Genomic DNA, 21,227 nt, shown 5'->3' with positions numbered 1-21,227 from the left:
TAGATTTCAAAATACAATTTCTCCGGTGGAAGTTATTATATTTGTCTTTGAGTAGAACTAGGGTGCTCTTAAGTTCACCAAAGTTTTGGTGAGCTTAACTCTAAAACTCATTAAATCGATTTCAAATGACAAATTCGAACCGTTGAAACCCGCCTACCTTACGTGTGATGCATCTACATGTGAAATTTTTAAACATTCGAATTAATTTAGTATAAAGTCAAGCAGTCAAAAAACGTTCAAAAAACGTTCAAAAATGAATGCACTAAAATTAATTTATTAACCTTCTAATTTTGACCACTTGACTTTATACTAAATTAATTCGAATGTTTAAAAATTTCACATGTAGATGCATCACACGTAAGGTACGTAGGCGGATTTCAACGGTTCGGATTCGTCATTTGAAATCGATTTGATAAGTTTTAGAGTTAAGCTTACCAAAACTTTGATGATCTTAAGAGCACCCTAGTTCTACTCTGTCTTTTTAAACGAAACTTTAGAAAGACACGCAATCAAATTTTTAGAGAATGCGATTTCTCAGGCGAAAAATATTATCTTTGTAACTAAATTAAAAATTAATTCTCAAATAATTTTCTAGAGAGATGCAATAAAAAAACAATTTTAATTTCAATTTTAAATTACGAGGTAAAGTACTACGAGAGATATTATTAACTTTTTTTTTCTGCGCAACACTCACCGTTTTTTACTCTTCTAATATCGTGCTTTAATTTATCAATAAAAATTAATTTGAGGCTTAATTTTTATCTTATTTTAATCATTTGCTTGTATGATATTTTTAACTTATTAAAAAAATATACAAATAGAGACTTGACTTCTATCTTATTTTTAAAAAATATATATATAGACCGGCTAATTTGCTGCCGGCAGCATTTCTGTCCAAGGTGCTGCCGGGCTTTTTTTTATTTTGTAATGTTCAAACAACAAATCCAAACTGTTAGATGTTTAATCTATATTAAAATCTACTTGGAGATCAAATTTTACATATTTTGGAATTTTTTTACTATTTATTAAGCTGGTTTGAAAACCGTTGTTTTCAATGCTGCAGAAATTTACTGAAAATAGCGGTTTTTCAAACCAGCTTAATAAATAGTAAAAAAATTCCAAAAAAATGTAAAATTTGGTCTCCAAGTAGATTTTAATATAGATTAAACATCTAACGGTTTGGATTTGTTCTTTGGACATCACAAAATAAAAAAAAGCCCGACAGCACCTTGGGCAGAAATACTGCCGGCAGCAAATTAGCCGGTCTATATATATATGAGGAGGGTTCAAATGCCTCCATGTTTTTGTGCCTCCATCATGCCTCTATCTCTCTCCATCATTTTCATAGTTCAAACAGTCGATCCGAACCGCTCAACCTAACCTCCATACTAAAATATGTTTGGAGACCAAATTTTATATTTTTAGGAATTTTTTTACTTTTTTTTTAGATAGGTACAAAAATACTGTTTTTAGATGGTTCAGATTTACTGATTTTGTACCTATCTAAAAAAATAGTAAAAAAATTCCTAAAAATATAAAATTTGGTCTCCAAACATATTTTAGTATGGAGGTTAGGTTGAGCGGTTCGGATCGACTGTTTGAACTTTGAAAATGATGGAGAGAGATGGAGGCATGATGGAGGCACAAAAACATGGAGGCATTTGAACCCTCCTCATATATATATATATATAGGAGATGACTAAAATGAGCCATGACCTATATAATGTTGGTGCTCCATGGCTCATTTTAGCTATTTTGAAAATTCAAACAACCGATCCGAACCGCTCAACACGATCTCCATATTGAAATGTGCTTGGAGACCAAATTTCACAGTTTTTGGAATTTTTTTACTATTTATTAATCTACTTTGAAAATCACTGATCCGGCGGTCCAAAATTTTTTACTGTTTTTGCCATTCACAGTAAAACAACTATTTTCAAAGTGACTTAATAAATAGTAAAAAAATTTCAAAAAATATAAAATTTAGTCTCCAAACACATTTCAATATAGAGATCACATCTTACGGTTCGAATCGGTTGTTTGGACTTTCAAAATGAAAATATGATGTGGAGTACAAACGTTTGGTGCTCCATGATTCACCCAAGTCAATATATATATATATGATTTAAAGTGTTTACAAATTTCATCCTGTCTATTAGCAACCCGCCTGCCTCCTGATGCGAAACCTAATCCAATCGCTCTCTTTCTCTCAACTCAGCTATCTCACCCGATTGAAGCATTAATTCTCGGACTCTGATAACTTCCAATTTTCTTTGTGCATTTTTTTTTTTATTTCCTTGATTGAGAAATTTTCTTGTCAATTAGTAGAACAATAACAAGGCTTGCTGCCAATTTGGACTTAAAAAATCAAATTCTCTTGAATTTATTTAGTTGTGATGAATAATGATAACTTAGATGAGGCTCTTGAGGTTTATATCATTCTCTAGAAAGAAATCTAGTCTGTACGAATTTTAAAGCGGATCGGATGGTCGAGATTCATTAACTCAAAAGATTCCCATTTGAGTTAATGCGGAGGATGCGAATTCCTATCTATGAAGTCATTTTCATGTTCTGAAAACAGAAAATAAAGAGAGAATAGTTCCATGAGATAGAAAAGTTGCATCATTTAAAGGGGAATGGAAACAATATATGAATGTCAAATCACATTGCAATAGCGATCCAACTAGGTAGCCAGGAATTCAACAGTACCAGCTCCCCAACGTGTGGGTTTTATCCGTGTCTAACGCCTTTACCGACAACCCCATCAGCCTTTGATGGCAACACCCGGGGCCCTTTTATAAAACCCTGGACGATAAAGCAGCTTATGGCAACAGAACAGAAAAGAAAAGAAAAGAAAAGAAAAGAAAAGAGAGATTTGTTTAGAAACCAACCAACCAAGTAGAAACCAATCATCGCTCTCCCCGGAGATTGAATGAACAGCACTTTTCATTTCTTTTTTCCATCACAACTAACCCATATGCATCGTGGGAATTTTTTTTATCTATAGAAATTATTAAATTTATATGTACGAAAACTAAAAGAGTACTTAAATTGTAACAAATCTAGAAAGTTCTGACTCAATGAGTCCGATCCAGATATATGATTTTGACTCAATGGTCTAGATCCATGAGTATATTTTATTTTAATAAAAAGATAGACGTTGAAGGAAAATATGGAATGTACAGGCCACAAAAAATCAAATAAGAAATGGATAGGTCTCAATGATGACGATTCAACTTTTAAAAAAAAAAAAATTAGAAGGATTGGCCTCTACCGAATTAAAAAAAAAAAAATGGATCTGACTCATTGAATCAGATCCACTTAGTATCAGATTAAATGTGGCATACAAATTTTTCCATTTTCGCTATTTAAAAAAAATATTTATGGATCTAAACCATTGAGACCGATTCATATATTTGGATCGGACTTATATACTGAGTCATATCTTTCTAAATTTATTAAAAATTATGTACTCTTTTTATTTCCGTACGTATAACTTTAATAATTTGTATAAATAAAAAATTTCCTGCATCATGCATGTTAACTTGTTAAGAGACGTGGTACCTAGACTATGCCTAGACCAACATCTATCTAGTGATCTATGGCTAGATTATAGATAGAGATGTATGTTATGTTATCACCCAAAAAAAGCTTACAGATAGATTGATGGGAAAGCCAAGCCTGATTGGTTGTTTTAAGTATTATATCAACAAAGTAGGGGTGTCAATAACACCTGTTTATTCGCTTACCCTACCTATATTGTATTCGATAAAACATGTATAGGTAATAATTTTTTTTTATTAACTTATTAGGTATCGGTAAGAATTTGTTTTCGTTAGATAAACATGTATGGGTATGGATAAATGTTATTTCGTACCCGTTGGGTGAGTAACATATAATTATATAAAATAAATTATATCATAAGAAGAATATTATGTTAAACATTTTACTTTTTTATTTTATTTGAATGTTAATTTATTATTTAGTTAAGGAATTGAATTTGTTAGAAGAGATATTTGTGATTTTATTTTTTTTCTTAATAAAAAACTATTACTTAGAATTAATTGCATATTTATATTTAATTTTATATTACTACTTGTGATTGCATATGTATGACATGATAAGTTTTGATGGTTTATTTGTAAAAATAATAAAACTATTATATTTTTATTATTCGTTATTTGCCCACTACCGTTTCATTACCCTCTAATCTTAACAGGTATGGATAGGCTAGGGTAAGAAAAAATTCTTAACGGGTATGTGTAAAGTATGGATAAGGTCAATTCTTAGTGGGTATGGGTATGAAAATGGTTCCACTCTACCTGTATCAATTATTTCAACCTTTAATGCCTACACCAAAAAAATAATAAATATATTTTCATGCAACCTATTTAAATGACATAAACATAATTTTCAATAATTGTATTAAACTATCTCTCTGTTATTTACGGAAATTTGTATCACAATCTTCAATCCCTATCTTTTATCTTTTAATGATTAAATGGACCAAATATGTTTTTTATGGAATATTTTTTTTTAAATATCTCAATTTTTAAATCTAGCACTTAAATAATGTTAAAGAAGATATACATAAAAATTTGAATGTGCAGTAGGAATATCTAAAGATAATACTATTGCAAATTTAATTAATTGTATTCTGCAAAATGTGAATCAAAATAATTAAATATAACTACCTTACTAAAAATGTCAATCAATATCAATTGCTATACCGCGGACTTAGTGCAGTGACATGAATTCTCATATCTCTTCTAAGAGATGAATATTTAATTCTCAAGAATATCATCTAAAAGATGCTGAGGTGTATCGAAACCCTTTATGAAAAAAATAATCAATTACTATAATATCTTTATTCAAATTGTTACTATATTTTTTTTGCTTATCTATAAAAAAATTACGATTCATACATATTTCTCATATTATTAATTTCACAGCCAAAAATAATCTTAGCTCATAAGTCATAACTGTTCTTGAGACTTGAGAGCATATATATATAAAACAAACATTTTATTAGAAAAAGAAAAAAAAATGCAATGTATTTTGTTGGTAGCATAATTGCCAATTGAATATGTCCATTGTGTAGCCTAGTTTGTACGGAAAACACCATGTCTTTTGACCACTTTGGAAAGACTTGAAAACTGTTTGAGCTCTGAGAGCTCTGGAGGGCTGGCTGAGGGTGATGAGATGAGTGATGGCTACCGATGTGGGACCATACATTTGTCCCTTTCCTAAGAGCAGAAAAAAGGCTCATGCTATTCCAAGCTGGGGGTGGGGGGGCCCCCCGGAACCGTGTACAGTGTACTGTGTACTGTTTCTTTTGAGACCTTTATCGAATGACAGACACTGCACGAGTACTGCGCTGCCATTCTTCAGATTGAATCTGCACCGTTAGATGCTGATAAAAAGGTGTCAATCACATAGGAATGCGACCATGTCATCATTGTTCAAATATACTTTGGGATCAAATCTCATCAATGTATTATGAAATTATGAATACCTTCCTTAGATAATCAGGTCACCATTGTTAAGGATCCTTTATATGTAAGTGTAATATCAAATTGCTATTATATTTAGAACGAAGATAGACTTTTAAACTAAAATATAAATAGGGGTTAATTACTATGAATGAGAGTTAGGGGTGAATACGGTATAAATAATATTTTATCCGTATTTGATCTGTATTCGTATACTTCGATATGGAATATTCGATATCTTAATATCTGTGTGGATAAAGATACTGATATGATTTTACATTTCAATTATCCGTATCCAAATAATAGATACCATATATTTTTAATATATATTATGAAAAGTTTATGTTATTCGGTATGGACTCCCAAGTTCTATTTAAAAGAAGAAAAAAAAAAAAGAAACCCTAGCCGTTGCCGCTTACTTCCTTCTCCACCTCTCTCCATTCTATTTCTCCCATTCCTTCTAGTTTTTTTCTCCGCCATAGTGATATTCTTTCCTCTCTCTCGTCTCTATCTCCTCAAGCAGAAAAGAGAATGAGAGAGAGGGGAGGGAGCCGAGTCAAGCGGAGTTGAGAGTGTAGTATCGTTGGAGCTCGAAGTGTAGAATTTTACCCAAATTTTTATCAGAGCGCGACAGTGAGCAATCCGGCTGTCAGAGAGCGGCGGCTATTGGACGAAAGTGTATCCGAATGTAGATATAGATGGAGAAAGAGGTAATATGATATTTTTTAGAGTAGATAAATATGATTAGTTGATTAGAGTAGTTTACGTGATTTCATGATAATAAATGAGTTTAGATCTAGGAAAGAGGGTCATTTGACCCGTTGTAAGTTCGTTTTTTTATCAATGAAATTGTTTGTGTACATTTAAAGCCACTAATCTTAAAAAAAGAAAAGTTTATGTTATTTACCATTATAATTATAATTAGATAAATATTTCGAACTTTAATATTTTTTATAGTATTTTAATTAATATCCAATCTGATATGGATTTGTATCCGTAACAGAAAAATAAAAAAAGAGATATGGATATGGTTTTACCACTATCCGCTCCGTATCCACTCCGTTTTCATTCCTGATGAGAGTCCATTTTACTCTAAATTATATAAAGAAAACATGTATAAAATAAAAAAAATTAAAATAAAATGACAGTCAATTAATCCCATTTAATTGCACTCAATCTTTTTTTTTTTAAGGAAAAATAAGGATCGTGCCCTCATTTGATTGATTGCACTCAATCTGCCCTTGATTACATCTAATTTATGATTGTATGGTGTTTTATTTTTATATGTAAGTGTAAAGCCCCTACAAGGATCCTTAATTTATACTTATGTAACATTAATTCCAGAGAAAGTTGACCCCAGAAGTATAACACTGTTATATTATACTCTCTCATTTCCTGAGAATAGGTATATAAATGCATCATGTTGATAAAATATAACATTGAATCCACAAAAGCGAAGTTAAACTTTATTGTTTCTATTAACATTTTCTTAATTATTCGTCATATATGCTAGGAACGGTTTGCAATTATTGGAACTAACAATTAGAGCTAATTACTTTCATAATATTCGTATAAAGTTGTCTAAAAAACCAGTGATTTATGATTTAAATTTTAAATATCAACTGTACACTAAGAAAATATGGTTAGAAACTTTACTTATATGAGGAGACATTTTTTTGGAAGTACCAAATATACAAATTGAACTGAGAATATTGAATACTTGTGTTTAGATTGAATTGTGGACGCATGTGTACGCACATTCTTTCAATACATGCATTCATGCATTCAGTTTGTTTGTTTTTGCACTTGAAATTTGTGACATTGTTTTAGCAGTTTGAACATATATGTCAATGCCATAAATTAAATATATATAAAATTGTCCAACTCTTAGAGTTAAAAGCATTGTTTCTTCAAGTACAATTGAGATCAAGCCACTCAATTATTGAATATTTAAAATAAATATTCATATTTCAAACCTTCAATATGCGTCAAAAGTATTGTTGTTAAATATTTTAAAATCCCAATTAAACAAAAAAAAAAAAGATCTCACCTGAAGCCGGCCAACCACCTTCTCAAGCCGTTATATTACAAAAGATGGAACTTCGTTTGCTGAAATGGCAACTCAAAAGCGATGATATTTAGCTATTTATTAATTTAGTGGCAAAGGCAATGTTTTCTGTGTAGAACGTTATAGGTTTGAAATAAATTTTTTTTTTTTGTGAATATTAAATAGTTTGGTGGCTTACCCTCATACCTTTAATACATTTCCGATGCTCGATTGTACCGAGTATGTTCATTTTTGGTCCGGTAATTATTCTGCCATGGTGTTTTTATATATCAAAAGAAATTAAAAACATAAAGGAAGATTAATATAGTGTAAAAATATGTAAGTAATTGAGAGCTCTAGTGTATTTATTAAGGGAATTTGAGACTTAATGGATAGTGTCAGAAATAAAGGTAAAAGTTAGTACATGTAATTAAGAGGATAGATGGAGAATTGCTTGCTGATAGGTGTAACAGTAATGGATAAAATAGTCTGATATTCTTCTGTTCCCAGTTTGGCATGTAGTTTGTAAACAGTAATTATGAAAATTAAAATATTGTGACTTCGTTTCAGTTTCGTAAATTGGTCGCAAATATTTTAAGTTTGCCCGACCAAAATTGTTCGAGACATCCATTTGCCAAGTTGTTGGTGTTGTTGTTGTTTTTTTAATGTACAGTACAAGCGCAAGGTTCTACGCGAATGTACCAATTTCATTGTCCATGATAGCATGTGTGATGTGTGTGTATCAGGGAAATAAATCTGCTGTGATTCCAAAAAGATTACATTTTCTTTTGTGAATTTGGTATGTATAAGAATAACAGGTCATGTGAAAATAAGATATGGCAACAAGGCATGGAATAAGTGTACGGATGGCAAGGCACGTGTCAAACACCGGAAGCACATGTCTAATATATATATTTTTTCCCCCAAATATACATTTTATTTTGTTAAAGTATGCACATTTTGAGACAGATTCAGAGATACGGTGGGACGCCAGATCGTGCAATTATTTGATCTGACTATTTTTCTCCTTTTCTGATTTTCACCCTTCACATCATAAATATTAAAATTTTGTTTGAAAGCAGCATCTCTGAGCTCAGGCTACGTCAATCCTGCGAGACAATATACTATTCATTTCATTTGATACATACTTCCATAGTAATTTAAGGTAAAAGTTGAAACTAAGTCATCTAACTATTATGGTTTCTACCATAATATATATAGATATGTTATGAGTTGGAAATCTATAAAAATAAAACAGAATGTAGCAAGTAGCAACGAAAGGAAATTAGTCGGAAAAGAGGCACCTTTAATTTCATCTTCCAACTGTCAGACCAGTAACAGCAAGTTAATGGCGGACAATAACACCTCTTGAGCTACAGGACGCAAACTGAGAGGAATGACTAATGAGACGATACCCCTTTTAGCTAGGCACTGCACGCACGACAGTGTGTTTCATTAGTTTACATTTATGCATACAGGTTTTACAATTTTATATTTTCATTGAGAAAATAACTATTAAGATTGGTTTCCGGTAGGGGTGTAAGCGGATATTATACGGATAATCCACTCCGTGTTCCGATTAAATGGATACGGATGTTGATAGTTTTTTTATGCATACAGGTAGTTTTTTTATGCATACGGATGTGTTCCGATTGGGAAAATAACTATTAATTTTATGCATACAGGTTTTACAATTTTATATTCCGATTAAATCGATACGGATGTGGATAGTTTTTGCATATGGTGAAAAAATGGCGGATACGGATAATTTCATGAAGGTAAATATCCGTATCTGTAATTATCTTGATCCGAAATTACTCCCAACCAGTTTTGACTTTATTATTTCAGTCTTGTTTGTAGTATAAATAATAATATGATATGATTTTCAATTTAATCTATTTTTCGCTGGTAATAGTGCTACAATAACGCAATTTCCTTTTCTTTTTATCTCTATTTTTTCACTCTTCATTTTTTTTCATTCAAGACTTTAGTCCGTGAATGTAATATGCTTTTAGTCTATGTTAAATTCATTTTAGCAATTGTTTCAAAACAACAAGAAGTCACTATTTTGTATCTTGAAGTGCATAACTCAATTAACTGACAATTATTCGTTTTGTATCCATATTCGAATTCGTATCCGTAGATTATCCGCTCATTGAGAAACGGATACAGATATAGTATTAGCATTATCTGCTCCGTTTACGCCCCTAGTTTCAGGACACAGATGACAGAAGATTGAAAGTAAAATTAATCAGCAGAGCATTGGGATTTGGGAAGCAAATGAGAAGATGCTCAAGCTGATTGGAGGAGTACACTGAATTACCTGAGCTTACCATATATAAATTAATTATTGATTAATCTGGATTCAGTGCGGCATTAGAAAAAATAAAAAAAATAACAGCTCTGCTCTCTCTCTCTGTATACGCCTGTCCGACAGAAAAACGTGAGTCTCAGTTTCAGGCCGAGCCTCTGCTGCGAGTACCAGTACGGCAGTACATAAACATAATGGAGCAGCCACCTTTTCCCCCCATTTTTTCTCTTTTCATCGACATTCAATCTCAGCTCCTGTAGTAACTAGTAACTAGTTAGCGTCTTAGCGACATAAGGTTTTTATGAACCTCTCCATTGCTAACAAAAACTGGAGACGACCTGTTTTGAGGATGGACAAGGTAGGGACAGATTCAACAACTGCAGCCAACCTGGATTTCTCCCTTTGTAGAATTGGTTGATGGTTGATGCGTACATCCTGTTTGTTGGTACTAAATTAATTATAACTACATTTACTGTATCGTATGATTTGTACGACCATCTATTTAATTCGGTTTGTTAAAATTTCAGTACCTTTGTTTCATGTACTAAATAAATAATTGTTTTGTATTATACAACTAACTACTTAAATTAAATTATCAATTCAAATTCTTTTAAGTACAAGAATTATATTTATAGCTATATAATATACATGACAGGAACTTTTTAGTTGTCTTTTTCCAAGTGGTAGTCAATTAAACATTATTTTAACATGTGTCTAATCAGAACAAAAAAATAATTTATTTGTATGACTTGGTCAATTATTTGGGAGAAAGAAAAAAAAAAAAAAAAGAAGCAAAATTCCTTGTAGATTGGTGGAGACTGGAGACGGAATCAGGGAAATGATGGTGACAGTAGATACGCAGCAACAAAGCAACGCTTAGAATAACGAGAAGAGGATATGAAAATGAAACCAACCCTTGATATAGCAAAGAATCTGAAATCATAGAAAAGCAACTTGGAAGTTGGAAGCTCAACAGCAGACTTGAGCAATCAAATTCTGTACCTGAGAAAGAGAACTGCTGATGGGCATCTCACTTTCTTTCTTTTTGAACTGTTTGTGTCTGATGTTTCAGTCTCAAGTTGCAAATTTCGGTACAGTGTCATGTCCATTGTAGCGGTTGAGAGATGAAAGGAACAGGGCATGCACAAAATTTATAAAATAGTGTTTATAATGCACAAAATTTCTCTTTGACCGTGGCACTGTTAATGCATTAAAATGTTTGAATTCTGAATTCATCTTTCTCTTGCTTTAAGATAGATGCCAACACACACACATGCACACACCAATAAATGTTCCACCAAGTACTTATTCCGTTACTAAGAAATAAATTACCTGCTTCCTATTTAAATTTCAAAACTTAAACAGTACTCATACAAATATAACATTGAATACACACACCAATAACTGTTCCACCAAGTACTTATTCCGTTACTAAGCAATAAATTACCTACTTCCTAATTAAATTTCAAAACTTAAACAATATTCATACAAATTTAACATTGAGAAAACAAGAAAGATGATTATTACATTACTCATGTTACTTGTTCACTGCTATTATATTTGATACCATATAAACAACAACAATTCAGAGCTCATGGCTCTGATTAAATTCATTCATAAAATAGACTAAAGACTAAATGGACAACCAAGCAACAATTAGACACAAACTACCTACATTCAAGTCTCTAATTCCCCTACCCACCAAAATCTTGAGCAAGGGAAGTATAATCAAGGTAACCAATTTAGAGCAAGGGCAGAAATATAAATTCTGCCCCCTAGACTGAGGAGGAAAAAAAAAAAAACTACCAAAAACTTAATTACCAATTCTAAAATAACTACCAAAGAAAAATATTGAAAAAATAAAATAAATTCAAAGAAAATTAGAGGATACTAAATATAAAAATTATGCTGAAGGGCGGTCGCCAAAGGGGGAATCTTGCAAGACATCATCATCATCTCCAATTGCAAACAGCTCGCCATCCCTTTCTTCATCATTCGAAAAGTCCCTCCTCTCTAATTTAGAATGAGCAGCCACAAATACCAATTTATGGGCCCTATCGGACCCTGGCCCGCGAGCAGCAAGCCAACGAGCCATAGATGAATTGCACCTGAATCCGCATGAAGTGGCATGGAGAAATATGAGGCGCACCGCCACCTTACCGACTGATCTGAGTTCACTAAGACAGGTCTCCCACACAAGCCGCCTACTTTGTGGGTTTGCAACCTGCAACTTGCCAGTTAATGGGTCTGTTTGCCGCACCTGAACTGCTTGTGCATAAAGTGGATTGAGACCCTCTGCTCGCCATTTCATGAGCTCCATTAGAGCAATGTGGGCCTCTTCACGGCTCACCATTCGAGTAATTAATCGATCCACATCTTTCTCTTGATCAGGGGTGAGGTACTTATAAGGGGGGAGGTACTTACCACTGGCATCTTTTTCCAAGTACAATGGGTCTAGTATATAGGATGCCGACCAAGCTGGATGGTAGCTCTTCTTAAACCTTCTATCAAGCAATTTGCGAGCAGGTCCCTCCTCTAAATTATACCGGCTTGACCATTCTTTGACTTTGGATCTCAGGTTTTCCCATAGTGGTAAACACTCACCCACCAATGGCCGATTGGTCTCCATTTCACGTGCCATATCTTGAACAAGTTTCACTAGTGCATGTACTGCCTCCAAGTTGGTCCAAAATTGCATATCCTTGACCATCTCAGCCAATCCACCAGCCACCGGGTCATTGGTAGAGACTGGTTTGTATGACTCATCTAACAATGTCATCTGAATTGGCCGAGCAGATGTCAATATATCCTCTAGCATTGGAAAGACAAGTTGCCATGAGTCTGTTACGGGTGAGGCTCGTAAAAGCCCCGAATAGCCCATCTCGTTTAGTTGGTACCTATGGAAAACGGAACGTACTGGCGAGTTGGTATTCAGGAAAGACGCAAGTTTGACACAGTTACTAGCCACAGATTGAAACAATGGAAGGTCAATGGTAAAGTCTTTTAGTAAATTATGCAATGCCTGAATTTGGCAAGTCAGGTTAACCATCCACGGATTATGGTTTTCTAAATTACGTAGAGCCTTGGATTTAAACCTGTCAGAGACTATACCAGCACATCGATTTATGCCTCCTGTTGTACTGCCCGCAGCAAGACTAATGGAATCCAAGAACACTTCCTCGGCATAGTCAGAGGGGGCCCGGGTCACAACTGGTACGGCACGTTGAAAAACTGATGTGCCATTGGGGAGATTTACTGAGACACATACAATCCCTCCCTCCCTCCATCCAGCAATGGAGAGCTGAAAGAACAGAGCTTCTCTGATTCGAGCATCTGCATCGGCCTGTGCATTTCTATACCGAGCTTCTAACTGGGGCCCGGCAAGTAAATCACGCGAAATTGGGGGTAACCCAACTTGCCGAAGAAAATCCCGAAATTTTGGGTGATCAACGGAAGATATAGAAACAACACCACATGATTCATAAAACCAATCACAGAGGAAAGATAAAGCCGACTCCACCTGATGTTTAGACAACACCGGGCCAGGTGAAGTCTTTGGTGATTTCAGCTTCTTCACACTGTCTTCTAACATGGCAAGTGCACCTAAATCCTCTCTTCCACCAGACAGAACAATTGGCTGACTATGTGTCGGCATGGGTTGAAGTACAGGTGGTGCACCAATTGCCGGTGGAGGGATGTACACTGAATGAGATTCAATCAGAGCTAGATGGGATGATACCGGTGAGCTCCGTTTGCGGCCTGAGGAAGAACTGGTACAAGGGTTTAGAAGGGGAGGTGGAGGCGGTATGGACGAGATAGGCCGAGGTGGAGATGAACCAGAGGAGGTGGATGGAGGCATGGAAAAATTGGGACATGTACCACGCTTCAGATGCTCTGAGGCGGTACGGGACGGGTTCGAGGCTGAGAAAACAGCATCACATAGGGAGCACCGGAGCTTAACCGCTTTCGGGAGGCCGGTGTCATTGCTCTGTACCAGTATCGGTTCAAGGTGTGCCCAATACCATGCACCTTTTCCTTTGATTGCTTTTGCACGAACTGTCATGAGCCCTTCGAACCGTTTCTGCACTGCCCGAGCAGCGGTTTCTTCACTGGTAATAGAAGGGGCAACCACCGCCTCGGTCGGTGCACTCTCTGTTGCCATGTAAAACGATACAAATTAACTTAGTTTGATGGGATTGTTCTTTTCCAGCGCCTTCGCCTTCTTGGTCTGGTACGGGGTGACAAATGGAGATTGTACCGATTGTACCGGTCGCGCAGCATTTAACCGGGAAGAGGGGAGAGGAGGAGGGTTTTGGCCATGCCTTTGGTTCAGTCTTAGGAAGATCAAGAGAGAAAAAGAAATAGAGGCAGTAAGCGCTTTCCTTTTAGACAAAGGGAAAGAAAGAAGAGGAGAAGGGTGGTGTTGTTTTTTCGCGCTTTCTTTGTTTAGCTATCTTTCCTTTTCATAAATTAATAGTTTCCTTGTTGGGAGTTTTGTGTATCTTCGCTCTTATTTTTCTCTCTACTATATCTTTCTTTCGGAGTATGTTTTAATGGCCCAACAAGGTTTTTGTATTTTGGTGCTTTGGTCAATAGTAGAGAGAGAAAGAGAGGGAGGAGAGAGAGGGGCGAGGAGAGAGTAGAGACGAAGGGGAGACTGCTATTAGAGAGGAAAGATCAAGGGGTATTCTCGGAACTCGCCAACAAAATGAAATTTTAAGTAACCCCAGTTTGCACCTCATGGAATGTCTTAGAAACGAAGAATGCGTGTCCAGAAAAATACAACCGTTTCATAAAGAAAAAAAATAAAGCTGTGAGGTAATAAGTAAATAAATTGTCGTACGTTCTTCAATAAATAAATTGTTACGATATAGATATATATTTTTCTATAATAATTAATAACTACTTTAGTTGAAGAAAAGATGCTTAAAAGCGCATGTTGCGATTAAATGCGATAATTAAATTTTATTAAAAAAAGATGGCTGGCTATTAGGATGGGGTGCAATTTGGGTTGAGAAATGAAAGGTTAGATGAAGAGCGAAAAGGGGCAATATTTGCTTTTTCTCTGGTCTTTGGGCCAGTGTTGACTGTCCTGCAAGAAAGGGTAATGCCCTGAAAAATTGCTTGCAGCTGCCACTCAGCCACTCTATTCTATTTTATTATATGATACCGTACACATCCTTTGTGTAAATTAATAGTGATTTCGTACAATGTTGATGTGTATGCAGTATGTATGTGTGCTTTCTTACACATTAACCTCTACAATTATATGGTTGTGGAGATTGGAATTGGAACAGTGGGTAGCCCTACTTGTTTGTGGGGAATCACCCCAGCTCCAATTCTCCCTTTGCACATGACCCTAGCCCTGCTTTCTAGGGCAAATACATACTACTAAATACTAATCTCTCTTCTTCTTTTTTTTCTTCTTTTTTTCATTCTCATTATTATTATTATTATTATGATGGCAGTTAGCATTTTACCAAGAGGCTGAATTATATAAAAAAAATTAAAAAATAACTAATTTCAATATACATGATTTATTTGTAAATCACGTAGCTGAACATCTCCAAACTTGGCTCTAAATATGCCCAATGAATAACTAGGGTTGACCATCAGTTTCACAATCATAATCTCAATGCCAAAAGGATAGTCTTAAAGTGACTTAGAAATCTTCTTCTTCTTCAAAGTCTATATTCTCAAAGTCTTTATTTTCAAATAAGTTGGAGTGTGCTAGAAATGAGACCCAACTGGAATTAGCAACACAAAGACTTTTCAGGAGGTCACCAATTCTAGTACTACTCCTGTCCAATTCGTAAGAGTTTCATTTTCATAAAAAGACTTTTTTTTTTTTTAGCAACACATTTTCGTAAAGATAGTATCAAAGTCTTTATTTCCAAGTAAATTGGGGTAGGCTAGAAATGAGATTCAATCAGAATCAGCAACACAGAGACTCTCCAGAATGTCACCCATCCTAGTACTACTCATGTCTAATTTGTGAGGGTTTTATTTTCATAAAGAGGTTTTTTTAGCAACACATTTTAATAAATATAGTTTCAAAGCCTTTATTCTCAAATAAGTTGGGATAAGCTAGAATGAGACCCAACCAGAATCAACAAGATATGAACTTTTCAGGTCACCCATCCCAGTACTATTTCTGTCCAATTCGTGAGGATTTTATTTTCATAAAGTTATTTTTTTTACCACTGACTCGTCAAACCTCTCACAAACCCTTTTTATTTTTCTTGGCTTGAGACCGGTTGTGTAGAACCTACACAGGAATAAAGAAAATTTTATTTTACATTAATGGATGAAAAAAGATGTGGTAATTTTAGTCTCATTGATATGTAATCAAATCATTATTCTACCACATAAAATTCATTATAGTGTAAACAGGATGAATGGAAAGGGGGCACCTTGCTTTAGACTTGAATTAGGTCTTAAACCCTTATTCGTTTTTATTAACTTCTAACACGAGTTTGACACTTCCCTGTAAAGACAATAACATTTAATGCTTTTCTCAAAAAATAATAATAATAACGGACAATAAACTCTAATGCTATAGCTCCCCCAAACCTCATTCATATCCAGTGTTTTAAAATGCGGTTTTGTTCATGCATGCGGAAGGCCACTGCATACTGCATATGCGGTATGCGGACGCATATGCGGATTTTAAAATAAAAATTCACGTATATATATATATATATAGAGAGAGAGAGAGAGAGAGAGAGTGTGTGACTAATGTGCATTCGTATGCATACGGTCCAAATTTAAAATTTTAAAATTCAAAACGTCGATCCGAAACGTTCATCTTGTTCTCCATATTAATATTTGCTTGGAGACCAAATTTTACATTTTTCTGAATTTTTTTACTATTTATTAAGCCACTTTGAAAATTGCTGATCCAACGGTGGCTGCTAATCCGCATGGGAGGACTGCATGGCCGCATATTCAGACCGCATGGCCGCATTTTTAATCCGCATATGCATTTTTTTTTTCGCATGGCCGCATATTCGGACCGCATATGCGGCCGCATGCTCAAAACCGCATGTGATGACTGCATGGCCGTTCTGAGCACGGCTGCCGACCGTATACGCATATGCGGCCGCATTTTAAAACACTGTTCATATCAATCACTTCTTGTTTCTTTTTCTTCTTTTTCTTTAATTTGTTTCATCTGTTATAATTTACAAATCAATGGTATCATGTACGTTTGAATGAAACACATGACAGATTAGTAAAAAACTAAGAATAGCTCACTAATCCAAATTAACATGCCGGTCGAAATACGGAATAGAAAAAAAAATAACACGCTAACCCAAATTAGCAGCCATTCTTACTTCATCCAACCGTATATCATATGTACAAGAAAATGAATTATTGGGTTGTATTATGGAAATGAGTAGAACTAAGGTGTTCTTAAGTTCACCAAGTTGTTTGGTGAACTCAAGTAAAAAATCCGTCAAATCGGTTTCAAATGACGAATTCAAACCGTTGAAATCCGTTTACATGTGAAAATTTTAAACATTTGAATTAATTTAGTATAAAGTCAATCGGTCAAAATTAGAAGGTTAATAAATTAATTTTAATACATTTATTTTTTGAATGTTTTTTGACCACTTGACTCTATGCAAAATTAATTTCAAAATTAAAAAAATTTCACATGTAGACGCATCACTCGTAAGATAGACGGATTTCAACAGTTCAGATTTGTCATTTGAAGCCAATTTCTTGGTGAACTTAAGAACACCCTAGTTCTACTCTATGGAAATATTTATAAAAATTTCAAATTTCAAAATTTATACTTGATGACTGGTGTTTTTGTTTTGTGGGTCTGTGTGTATCTATATATGTTATTGTCCACTGTATGATTCCCGTATTATAACATATAGCAAATCTTTATTTTAACTCATAATAATTTTAAACATTAGAAACTTTAATTTGTAAGATTTTAAACAAAATTTCAAAGTCACAACGGTTGCTAAAGTGACAAGTCCTGGGAAGAAACAGTGAATTTTTTTTTTGTATGATATGATGCTCCAACTGCCACAGTCTGGTGGTTGTTTCTGAAGTCGACCGCACCACTGCGTCGCAGTTACTGTAGAAACTTTTTATTTTTTTTAAAGATTGATAGGTATAGAATGAATGTTTTACATACAGATATTAACAGTTGTGAACATTTAGTATGTATAAAATGAATGTTTAGTATGTACGACATAGCTCAAGATTAAGCAATTCCAGCGTTGTAAAAAACGTATGTTTAGGCCGATTATTCCTGTCGTTGACGGTGACCAAATCATCATAAATTTTTTCGACTAATCGACCGATTATTTCTAATTATGATCGATTATTCTCGATTAATCGCTTAACGGTACTCTGTCCGTCCGACGACCGCATACCATTATTTACAACACTGAGGAATTCTTCGAAAAATTAATATATATCAACCTCTTGTTGAATAAAGACTTAATACTCACATAATAAAATATAAAGAGAGATACAAGGGGATCTTAATTAGTACAACTTATCAACCTAACACATAATAAAGGTAATTTTACATATGTTCTAATTTGTTAGCCGATTTAAGCACTGATTTTATAACTTATAAGGACTATTTGTTTAAATACTTTTGTCTTTTGAAATAGTGTGGCATTGCTACTCCTTGGCATAAAGAAGGAACTATTTTTCTGTTGAAATCAAATTTAGAACTTACCATTATTTTTCAAAAACTTCAATTGCAATTCTAAGTGTGCGAAACACTTTTATAAGATAAACTAGGGGCCGTTCAGCAAATTATAAAACATTCATTCTATATATACTTATCAATCTATAAAAAAAAGTTTTTACGATAACTGCCACGCAGTAGGGCCGTTGACTTCAGAAACGAACACCACACAGTGTAGCGTTTGGGGCATATTTCGAATTTTCAAAAAATTGAGTGCATATTTGGATTTTTTTTTTTTAAATTTAATTGAGGTTATTAAAAAAATTGGAGTCTCCAAAAGCAGTTTGAACTTAGATTTATGATTTATTATGACAACGCTGATTTACTAACCAATTTTTGATCTACTGGCAAAAAGCTAACATTCTTTGTGTGGAAGGTCGTAAGTTTGAAACGATGTTTTTGAAAGAAAAAGAAAACGCTGATGTGTCTCGCAAAATAAAATTTTCGATTTCAGTCTTTGTTTTCACAGGAAGAGCTTAATGAGCTATTTAAGTTTTTAATTGAAGAATAAAATATAATGTCAGGCCTATTCTTAGTTTTTGAAAGTTTTTTTTGGGAGATTTTAAAGTATACCCGTTAAATATTATAGAATAATTTTTTTTCCTCTATTTAATTAATTTGTAAGAACATATAATTATTAAATTTTACGATTTTTTTTATTTTTCAAAGATATGTAGGTTCAAGTCAAATAAAAGGCAAAGACTTCTATGGACATAAGGACTTATTTGTAAAATGAACATATTTTTATTTTCAAAGTTTAAACAGTCGATCCGAACCTTTCATCTTGTTCTTCATATTAATATGTGCTTGGAGACCAAATTTTACATTTTTCTGAATTTTTTTACTATTTATTAAGATGAGTACAAAATTCAATGGTCTGAATTTGAGATTTTTTTGTACCCATCTTAATAAATAGTAAACAAATTCAGACAAATGTAAAATTTGGTCTCTAAGCACATATTAATATGGAGAACAAGATGAACGGTTCGGATCGACTGTTTGAATTTTGAAAATAAAAAGGGTGTTCATTTTACAAATAGGTCCTTATGTCCATAGAAGCATCACTCCAAATAAAATTGTATTATGGAATACTTTGACTGAAGAAATCATGAAGACATTTATCAAGAATACAAATTGTAAAATCAGAAGCTTAAGTTTGAGGCTATTTAAACAGGGATCAAATGTTGGTAACGTTTATAAAACGTTGTAACATTTTAGGCCTGTTAGAAACGCTGAAGTAACAGATTGATCAAACTCAGAAACAACTTAAAATATCATAACGTTTTTATAAACGTTGTAACGTTTTAGGATTGTCAAAACTACTGAAGCACAGCTGTAAAGAATCAACTTGAAACGTTGTAACGTTTTAGGATTGTCAGAATTGCTGAAGCACAACTGTACAGAATCAACTTGAAACGTTGTAACGTTTTAGGAATGTTAGAACGTTAAGTACAACTGTATCAAATTCAAAATTCAAGTTACAAACGTTGTAACGTTTGTCAATAGTTACCACGATTTAATTAAATCAGCGTTGTAACGTTTTAATTAAATCTGAGCTTCAGAAATTCCTGTATTTTGATCAAGATTTTACAGTGCAAAACGTTATAGAAACGTTGAGTCCTTACAATCCAAATGTTATAGAAACATTATACTCAAATGCCAATGTTTGACATGGATGAAGTCGAGACAAATACCGACATGATTGAAGATCAACTTGAGCAAGCTCAATCCAACACGGATCCAACAAGTGTTGAGACGGATCCAATAGTTATGGATGAAACAAATATTGAGATGGATCCGATAGTAGATGGTATGCAAACCGAAGAGATTCAACCTCCATGAATCGAGTACCAAATTTTCGAAGATCTAAAGGAAGTATCTTCTCATCCTCTTTCAAATGTTATTGGAGATCCAAGGAAAAGGGTTAGGACTAGATCCAAATTAAATCAAATGATTGGTCATTGTACATTTGTATCCAATATTGAACCTAAAAACTTTAAGGATGCAAATGTAGATCCTAATTGGATTTGCATCATGCAAGAAGAACTTGGTCAATTTGAAAGGAACAAAGTTTGGGAACTTGTACCTAAGCCAAATGATAGAATAATTATTGGAACCAAATGGGTCTTTAGAAATAAAAAAGGATGAAGATGGAAATATCACCCGGAACAAATCTAGGTTCGTAGCTCAAAGGTACAAACAACAAGAGGGTATTGACTTTGAATAAACCTTTGCACCTGTGGCTCGTCTAGAATCCATTAGAATGCTTTTAGCATATGCCTCAAACAAAATTTTCAAATTATTTCAATTGGATGTTAAAAGTGCATTCTTGAATGGATTCATAGATGGTGAGGTATATGTTAACCAACCTCAAGGTTTTGTTGACCCAACATTTCCTAACCATGTTTATAGACATACCAAAATACTCTATGGACTCTAACAAACCCCTAGGGCATGGTACGGTAGACTAAGTTCCTTTCTAATTGACAATGAATTCATAAGAGGCGAAAATGATACAACTATTTTCACCAAGAAAATAAATGGATCACTCTTAGTGGTGCAAATTTATGTACATGACATAATTTTTGGTTCACCTAATGCGGCACTTGCGGAGAAATTTTCTTCTCTTATGAGTAGCGAATTTGAGATGAGCAT

The 21,227-nt window shown here is 33.9% G+C and overlaps 1 protein-coding gene across 1 annotated transcript; it reads right to left on the bottom strand.

The window, feature by feature from the left end:
• Nucleotides 1–11,378: 11,378 nt before the first annotated feature.
• LOC144562371 (uncharacterized) lies at nucleotides 11,379–14,478 on the bottom strand. The gene has a single exon (XM_078311591.1). The coding sequence runs from the start codon at nucleotides 14,010–14,012 to the stop codon at nucleotides 11,754–11,756; it is 2,259 nt and encodes a 752-aa protein (XP_078167717.1). The 5' UTR covers nucleotides 14,013–14,478; the 3' UTR covers nucleotides 11,379–11,753.
• Nucleotides 14,479–21,227: the final 6,749 nt, after the last annotated feature.

This window comes from Carex rostrata, chromosome 11 (genome assembly GCF_964058835.1).
Source record: "Carex rostrata chromosome 11, lpCarRost1.2, whole genome shotgun sequence".
Taxonomy (NCBI): Eukaryota; Viridiplantae; Streptophyta; class Magnoliopsida; order Poales; family Cyperaceae; genus Carex; species Carex rostrata.
Note: the sequence above shows the minus strand (reverse complement) of the source record. Positions and strands in the feature narration are given on the sequence as shown.

Coding starts and splice junctions, on each gene's coding strand:
- LOC144562371 (XM_078311591.1), bottom strand. CDS start 14,012: ATGGCAACAGAGAGTGCACCGACCGAGGCGGTGGTTGCCCCTTCTATT.